This window comes from Arachis ipaensis, chromosome B3, assembly GCF_059453495.1.
Source record: "Arachis ipaensis isolate K30076 ecotype BB chromosome B3, ASM5945349v1, whole genome shotgun sequence".
In the NCBI taxonomy this organism is placed as follows: domain Eukaryota; kingdom Viridiplantae; phylum Streptophyta; class Magnoliopsida; order Fabales; family Fabaceae; genus Arachis; species Arachis ipaensis.
Window position 1 is genome coordinate 102,566,491 of NC_142438.1, and position 9,385 is coordinate 102,575,875.

The 9,385-nt window shown below is 36.9% G+C and overlaps 1 protein-coding gene across 1 annotated transcript; it reads left to right on the forward strand.

Annotated features, from left to right (window-relative positions):
- Positions 1-3,930: 3,930 nt before the first annotated feature.
- LOC107630699 (RING-H2 finger protein ATL22-like) lies at positions 3,931-7,383 on the forward strand. Its single transcript, XM_021119064.2, has 2 exons — positions 3,931-4,868; positions 6,739-7,383. Exons 1-2 carry the CDS (start codon positions 4,133-4,135, stop codon positions 7,206-7,208), a joined length of 1,206 nt encoding a protein of 401 aa, XP_020974723.2. The 5' UTR covers positions 3,931-4,132; the 3' UTR covers positions 7,209-7,383.
- Positions 7,384-9,385: the final 2,002 nt, after the last annotated feature.

The window sequence follows — 9,385 nt, forward strand, 5'->3', positions numbered from 1 at the left end:
GTTGTATGTATGTACTACAGCATGTCTCAACTCAATGATTTTTTTAGCCATCATATCTAATTGTTGTAGAGTCTGCTGATGCATCTGCTTGTTTTGGTTTATTACTGCACGAGCACCTTCAATTTCTTTCTCTAATGGATGCACTTCTGCCTCTTGCTTAACAATTCTTTGTGATGGGTTAAATTTGACTAGGAGTCCATTCATCAGTTCTTCCCATCCGATAATGCTTCCTTGTGGAAAGGCTTCAAACCATTGGGCAACATCATTCATGGCTGTGGATAGTTGCTTCGAACCATGGGTTACATTATCGTCCATGGTGGGGATATTATTCTCATGATTGCTCGAATTTGTTGAGTTCCCTTCCATGATCTGCACAGTCACAACCAATTCAAGTGAAGATAGAGCATATTCAGGCCAGGATATGATTGAAGGATCAGCTGACACAAAGTATCAAACAGTTGGCAAACTTGAGAGAGAAATGAATGAAAACCACTCCTCTCGTTTGTTTTTCAAATTATGAAAATCATATTCAGCAGGATGAGCCAAGGAAATTTCACTCTATTGCTAGAATGAGGTTTCTATTAGCTCAGGCAAAACTTCAAACAGTTAGTGGGTTAGTCAAAATTAAAGAAAAAGTGCTTGATCTAGATTACCACCTCACTTAATCATTGTCAATCTAATCAATCCCCGGCAACGGCGCCAAAAACTTGATGAGATATTTTGGTGAGAAACGAATCTCTTCCAAAACACCACAAATCTAACCGGCAAGTGTACCGGGTCATATCAAGTAATAAAAACTCACGGGAGTGAGGTCGATCCCACAGGGATTGAAGGATTGAGAAATTTTAGTTTAGTGGTTGATTTAGTCAAGCGAATCAAGTGTTGGTTGAGTGATTTGTGACTTGCAGAATGTAAATTGCATTGAAGTAAAGAGAACAAGAAATAAATGGCTGAAACTTAAAGAACAAGAAACTAAATGGCAGAAACTTAAAGTGCAAGAAATGTAAATTGCGGGATCTTAAAGTGCAAGGAATATAAATTGCTTGAAATGTAAAGGGGATTGGGATGTGGATTTGCAGAAATTAAACAAGGAAAAACTAAATTGCATCAGACAGAAGAGGGAAAGGGAATTGGGATTGAACCGGATCTTGAAGTAGTAAAGTAAATGAACAGAAAAAGCAATAAACAGGGAATTGAAATGAGAAATTCAGATCTCAGGACCTAGAGACTAGAAAACCAAGTCTAGATCTCAATGCCTTCCTAGATCCAACAAGAACAATAGCAAGGAAATTGTAAATTGCAAAGAAAAGAGATGAAGAACAATGAACCGGAAATGAAATTCAATTAAGCAGTAAATAAACAAAGAGATCCAAGATTGAGATTGAAACAGAATTTCTTCAATTCTCCAATCCAAGATCCAAGACAAATGTAAAATGAAATTGAAAGCAATGAAAGCAAGAAATTAAAGTTCACTCAAGTTCAAAAGCTCTCCGAAAACTATTCTGAAAATTCTAAAAGGAAAGCTCCCTTAATAACTTGAATTCTATCCTATTTATACACTTTCTAAAATGATCTTCAAGCCTTGAGTTGGGCCTTTGTTCTTGGTGGAATTGGGTTGAAAGAGGCCTTGGTTGATTGCTCTTGAAGATTGAAGAAGAACCGAAGTGAACCAATTGAACCGGTTTTGAAGTTAGCCAAAGTTGGTTTCAACGTTAGGGCCAAAGTTAGGGGTCTAACTTTGACCCCAACTTTTCATAGCAGCAACCCACATCCTTCTGGTTTGGACGTTGGTGCCAACGTTAGGGGTCTAACTTTGACCCTAACGTTGGCAATGCTTAGTGCTAGTGGCGCCAACGTTAGCCTCCAAGTTAGGGGGCTAACGTTGGCGCAAACGTTGGCCTTCCTCCTTTGTAATTCAAGTGCCAACGTTAGCCTCCAAGTTAGGGGGCTAACGTTGGCGCAAACGTTGGCCTTCCCCCTTTGTAATTTAAGTGCCAACGTTAGCCTCCAAGTTAGGGGGCTAACGTTGGCGCAAACGTTGGTGCCCAGGGGAGAAACTCTCAAGTTCCAACATTAGCCTCCAAGTTAGGGGGCTAACGTTGGAGCTAACGTTGGCCACTTCCTTGCAATGTCATGTGCCAACGTTAGCCTCCAAGTTAGGGGGCTAACGTTGGCTCAAACGTGGGGAGCCCAGGGAGTGATTTTCATGCCCAACGTTAGCCTCCAAGTTAGGGGGCTAACGTTGGGGCTAACTTCATGCCTCCCGGTTCAATTTCACTTATTCCATTGTCCTCTCTTCACTCGTAGCCATTCCTCTTTGCTTCAACCTTTCTCCAAGCTTTCTTCACCTATCATTGATCAACCAAACTTATCAAAGCTTTGCTCAAAATCATGAGGTATTCATTCTTTCATAATATGCAACAAATATAGCACAAAACCTCATGAAATGGCATGAATTCACATATGGTTGGTTCAATCAAGGGAAACATGAAAATCTACTCAATTAGCTTGCTTGTAGCTCAAGAAAGTGCATAATTCTAATGAAAACTAAAGAAAAAGACTAGCTAAAATAGGCTAGGATGACTTGTCATCAGTGGCTACCTTATGTTTTACCCCATATCATAGGAGAAGAGCTTCTAGTGGTTTGTTACAAAAATGGCTTCCTCCATCACTGATGAGTGCTCGTGGGACTCCAAACTGGCTAAAGATATTCTTCCTGAGGAAGTTCATGACCACCTTGTTATCGTTTGTTGGGGTTGCAATAGCCTCTACCCACTTGGAGACGTAATCTACTGCTACCAAGATGTAATTGTTTGCATATGAGGTTGGGAATGGTCCCATGAAATCAATTCCCCACACATCAAACAGTTCTAGTTCCAAGATGAAATTCTGTGGCATCTTATTTCTCTTGGGCAAGTTTCCAGATCTTTGGCATTCATTGCAGCTCCTTACCAGTTCTTTTGCATCCTTGAAAAGGGTGGGCCAAAAGAATCTGCTTTGTTACCAGTGTCTTGGTTTTCTTGCTCAGATTCGGACGCAGTGTTTCCGTCTTCGTTTAGATCGTCCACCATCATGGGTTGATCTCCCAGGTCCCCGGCAACGGCGCCAATGTTACGTAGGTAACCTAAGATAGGTGGATTGGGCTTGAAGGATTGGTCCAAACGTCAAAAGAAGGTGGGCTCCGACTTGCTCACGTTAGGGAGCCGCCGTCCAAATTGTGTGTTTTGGAGAATGGGAGGTGGTACCTGCAAAGACACTCCGATGCCTAAGTTAGCAAGGGGTTTAGCAGGTTTTAGAGAGTATTGGAACTTAGAGATACATGTGGAGTGTCAATGTATTTATAGTGGTGATCCAACAACCACCGTTGGAGTAGTTCCACTTCTGAAGGTGGATAACCGCCCCCTTTATCTTAGTGTTGTTGAGATATGACTTCTAGAAGTAGGTTGAGAGATTTTAGGGGCAATTACTTATTTGAATAAGTGTTGCCTGCCAGCTCACCTCGAGCACGACCTCTTTGGTGAGGAGCCTATGTCGAGCCCGACCTCTTTAAAACAGGTCGGGTGGGTGGTGAAGGCCAATCTTCAAATTGAACCTTTTTAGCTTACTTGGACTTGGACCATGGTGTTAAGTCAGGGTATGAAGAGAACCTATCTAAACTAGTTAGATGTGTGTGTAGTAAATTTTATGACCAACTTTCTATTTATTTTGTTTGGTTTTCCATGCGATATCTCCCAAGACAGTCTATTAACTGAAAACAAACTACAACTCTGAGAGTTTAGTTGTGGGTAAAGAAGGTAGAAGACAGGGGTTTGCTAAAGCTAGGGATGAATTGGAAATGTAAGAGCCAGAGAAGCGTTAAAGTCAAAGTGACTGTAGCACTAGGTTTAGCCTTGCAGTATATGATATTTTGTCAACACCTCTGTTTGTCCCTTGCATTCGTTAGACTGATGCTTATTCTCGCAGTTGACTGACCACTGTTGACACTTAATTAAAAAGGTTGACTTAGGGGTTCGTTCGACTTCAACTTATCCCATAGATTAGATTATTGGAACAAACAAACAATCACCCTTCCCGTCCCATCCCATCCTGATTTTTCATCACTATTAAACTCAGCTTCTTCTGCACTTGGCTGATGGCTTCATCAGTATTAGTGGCCCAATTATGTTTACTGGTTGCCTTTGTATTCCATAATCTTCAAATCACAAGAAGCAAACAGGTTTGCGATGTGAAGTCATGCGGCGAAATCGAAGATATTCAGTTCCCTTTCGGGTTGAAAGAAGCCAATCAAGAGCCTCAGTGCAGCTATTACCCTGACCCCAGTTTCCATCTCTCGTGCAAGCGCAACAACCTCACTCAAACAATCCTCACTCTCCCCAAAACAGAGGACTTGGTAATCAAGAGCATCGATTACGAGGAACAAACCATCCAAGTCAACGATCCCAAAGGTTGTCTCCCAAAACGGTTCTTGCACAATAACTGGGACCTTTCGGATTCACCATTCACGCTCGACATCGCACGCTACAAATATTTCAATCTGACCTTCCTCAGTTGCCCCTCAAACTGGACCAAATCCACGGGGTCACCTAGAATCGCATGCCTCAGTGACAACACTGGAAACTCGGTCATAGTCTTAGGGCTGCGTCCTATTGACACGTCATCAACGTGTGACGTGATATCCACGGCTCTTGTGCCGCTTCCGATGGTGGATATGCCTCAGTGGCCATTCTGGCCTGATCTCAACCACGATATTGGCTTGGCTTGGACCCAACCTAGGTGCTCCCAATGTGCGGTTAGTGGCCAACGTTGTGGCTTCGTCAACGATAAAACTTCTCGAGTTGGATGCTTTTCTACTCCCACCAAAAACCAAGGTAAACTGATTCAATTAAGTCTTTATCATTTTAGAAAAAATCAAAGTAAATCAGGTTTATTTATATGGGCAAAATTGTGTTATTCTTAATTTGATTTCTGTGCTGGGGGATGCCTCCACCCCCACTTGAATTGCTTTTTCGATCTTTATTCTTGATTATACGCAATTCGCCTTGTCTTTATCGATTCATTCTCTTAGAATCTCTCACTCATCTGAGATTAACAGGACACGTTGAATTATCATGAAAACCAGTTATGGTTCGTGCTACATGTTTTGCATATAGCGGTTAGGTACTTAGGTATCGGGTCGTAATTGGCAATTGAATATTAGACTGTGTAGCAACTCTCTTTGGACTCAAATAGTCTAATTCCGTGCTCCTTAAGGATATGAAACTTGCCACCGATTACGAATACTAGAAAGATGTATTATGAATGCGTTCATCTTTTCTGAGTAACGTGTCATTAGAAAAATGAAATGTCGTTCAAACATGTCAGTTTCATACTTTCATCAAAAAGTGCGGCATCATGATTCATCAATGTCAGTTTTATTATTTTTATTATTAATTATTAATATTATTGAAGTGTTTTTTCGGGTGGGGAGTTTCACAAGTGGTTTGCACTTTTATAAGTGATCATCCAATTGTTAACAAAAGACTAGGATCATGATTAAAGGAAAGGGGAAAAGATTGGTGCCACCAAGACCAAGGCCCATTTTGGAGAAAGACCTTAATTAAGTTCTTTTTAAAAAAATAACTTAAATAATAAATTATTATATTAAATGTTTGTTTGGACGTTATTATTTTGATAAAAGAATATTATTTTTAGTGAAAAAAGATTTTTTTTTTATTTTTTAGTGTGTGGCAAATTTCGAATAGTAAAAGTAAAAATACTAAAAAAATAAAAAAAAAATATCTTTTTTGAGAAGCTGTAATTTACATTTTTTTTAAAAGATCTTTTTTCTTTAAAAAAAAAGATGTTTTTCATGTAATAAATAAACAAAAAAGTACTTTTATATTGTTATATCCAAACATAATTAATAGATAAAAAGATCTTTTTACATGAGATACCCAAATATAAAATTACTTTTACTTTTTCATAAGATCTTTTAAAAAAGATAACTCAAAAAAAATCTTTTCTTAGAAGCTCACCCAAACGAACCCTAAAAGTAGCTTATAAATAAGTTATTTTGTGTTTGGGTTTTTAGCTTTAAAAGTACTTATTTTATAGAAATATGATAAAAAATAGAAATATTACGAGAGAAGTTATTTTTTTTTAATTTCTGTATAAACTCCTAAATAACTTCTTAAAAAATCGTAATTTGATTTTAAAAGTTATATCAAATATTAATACTATTACTTTTCATAAGTCAAAAACTAAAAAAAAATTATTTTTAAAACTTCCAAGGCATGTGCCTAATAAGCCCTTTAAAATTGCACCAACTTGCTTTATGCTATTTCTTATCTTTATCCCCCCAAAACAAAAGGACTGATACGTGGTAAAAGGATTAAAAAATAAAAGAAAGAAAGAAGAAGGAAGAATATTTATAATAATACGTCAATTTTAGGACACTTGGTTCCTACTCGTGTGGTGTTATTCAATAATAGAACCATGATTTTAATTTTTGCGCAATTAGACAAACTACTAGGAAACATAGAAGTGGGACATGGAATCCCAATTCTCAAAGTTTGAACATGTTTAGGAAAGTCCTAGTTTGGGTGAGGATTTTACTTTTTCCTGTTTATGTAGCAGATTCTTTTGGTATATATTTTTATTTGACAAGAAAATGTTTCATGGCCTTTTGTTTTTGGTAATTAACTAATTATCCTTTTCTTGGTAATAATTTCAGCGTTGGATATTCATGATTGCGTGCAGGTCTTAGCAGCAGTGCCAAATATGGCTTAACCTTAGGAGTGGGAGTTCCCGGGCTCTTATGTTTAATTGGGCTTTCATGCTTCATTTGCGGTAAGGTCAAGGTTCATATTCATCGCCGACAGCCCATCAGAGAGTTCCCAACAATTTCCCTACAGCCTATTACTCTTGCAATGGGCCTTGATAGGACCACAATTGAAAAGTACCCAAAGACTCTTATCGGTGAGAGCGGGCGCTTGTTGAAGCCCACTGATAATACCTGCTCAATATGCCTCTGTGAATATGAGCCTAAAGATACTTTGAGGACCATACCTGAGTGCAACCATTATTTCCATGCTGAGTGCATAGACGAGTGGCTCAGAATGAATGGAACCTGCCCCTTGTGCAGGAACACACCGGGGGCATTATCTAGAGTTAACCCTTCTTTCTCTTCTTTGTCTCATCACACTTCATCAATGTCCTCTACGCCATAAATAGTCCATGCTTATTCTAATCCTCGTGTTTATGTAGTGTATATAGGGCCTATAATATAGGCAGGCTATAAAGATTAAGAGTAGTGTTTTTGTATCTGTGTAATATTACTTTTCATTTTTTTCCCCTTAATATATAGCGACTAAAAGAGCTTATATCATTTGAATTGAAAGACAAGCAGAAAAAGGGTTAACAATAGTTTCATTAACCAGGATATTATGCTATCACTTTTGAAGTTGGACAAGATTTCAACTTTAGTTTGCAATCTCACAGGAAATTAAAAAAAAAAAAAAGTACAATGAAGCCTTAGCAATAGCTACGGGTTATCAACTAGATAATCATCCATCTACAACAAAGAATAAAGCATGAAATGGTGAAACATAAAAGAAAAAGGTTTAACTATTACTGGAAGCATCGTAATTCCTAAATTATATATCAAGTTACTATCACATGAAGCAAAAATTGAGTTGGGATCCTTTGAAAAATGTAGAGAATGTATTGTAGATAGAACAAGTGTATGTATTGGCGCGATGTATAGAAAATATTATTTTTTAATTTATATCTGAAGTATATTTAATAAAAAAATTATTGTTCGGCATATTAAACTTTAAATAAAGCTCATATATTTTTTATCGTTTATGCGAATTTTCGTGCCGGAGGAAATGGGACTAGAAGCTTTTTGACGATTTTAGACTGGAAACGGCTTCTCCGCTCAAACTGCAGCAAATTCAATTTTCAAGGAATTTCTGTCAAGATGACGGATCCTGCTGTAGGCCGCTCTTCTCCGTCCGCAACCCAAGAAGTTGCCCACCCTCTAATCCTAAAGTCAAGGCTTTTTCCAGATTCATCTCATTTTTTTCTCGGTAAAACCATCCATCTTTATGGTAAGAGACTATGATCCAACTACTCGATACAACGATCTATTAGTTATTATTATAGTATGATAATGAATTCATTGGTGGCAATGATAGAGGAAGACTTACCTCGGACTAGAACCCCCTATGATTGCTTCCACTTGAAGAGACTGACTTGCGCCCATACTAAATAAAAGTACATAACAAAGAAATTTACAAAATAATTGGATTAATTAAAAAAAAGCATAGTATACAATAAATCAATGTCTTAATTTCTATGAAAAAAATGTGCGTACATATTTTTTTTTGTAAATAACCAAAACTTTAGTTTATATCTCCAACATTGATCATTGTACATTCATAGACTATATCTTTAATCATATATCATATAAAATTTAAACATTATTTATATTAAAATTTTCATCCAACTACCAAAAAAAATATGAAAAAAACATAATTAACAACAAAGAGATATCAATTGATTAAACCAATATCTAATTATTTCAATTTATCAAAGATTTCTCTATACACAACATTAATCGTGCAATTCTCAGAGACTCCTTCATGATTTTGAATTAAAACTTTTTATCCCTTGCTTGCTCTTAACTCTTAAAAGTGCCACATATAACTGTCCATACGTAAAAACAGGTATCGGTAGTATAAACCCACGATTTTTAACGTTTGTCCTTGAGCATTGTTGATTGTCAAACAAAAGACACCATCAATGAAAATTGTCTTCTTTGGAACTTGATTGGAATGCTGTCATCATTTGGAACCATATTTATTCTGGGAATTAATATAATTCCTCCTATTTTGGTCCCTATTAGTATTTCACATTCAACCAAGTAATTTTCAAGTCTCTTAACATTTAATCGCGTACCATTGCATAAGTCAAATGACTGGTCTATGTTCCTAATTAGCATTATCAGAACACCAATCATGAGTGTAAGCTTATGATCAGAATAATTAAGAGCATTTAATACTTCTAGACCAAAGAATTTCAAGTGGCTTTTCATATCACCTTCTTTAATACAAAGATTGTCTGAACTAAGATACACCTTTTCATCACTAGGAACAATTGATAGTAGGTGACTATTTATCTTGTCAACAACATCTAAAGTCAGTCCTAGTATTAATCAATTATTAAAGTAATTGCTTGACATTAAATAACTATGCACTAAGCTTGGAAAGACAAGGTCAATTAACTCATCAAATGCTTGTTTGGAATCTAAAACTATCATATCCATAGGAATTTTAATTTCTGACTCTCCATCTAGTCTATCTTCTAGTAGGTCATCACCAACTTTTAATAACCAATATCTAAA

Excerpts from the sequence above, each read along its gene's own strand:
- LOC107630699 (XM_021119064.2), top strand. The coding sequence starts at position 4,133 with ATGGCTTCATCAGTATTAGTGGCCCAATTATGTTTACTGGTTGCCTTT. Across the intron at positions 4,869-6,738 it reads TACTCCCACCAAAAACCAAG|GTCTTAGCAGCAGTGCCAAA; the intron begins GTAAACTGATTC and ends GATTGCGTGCAG.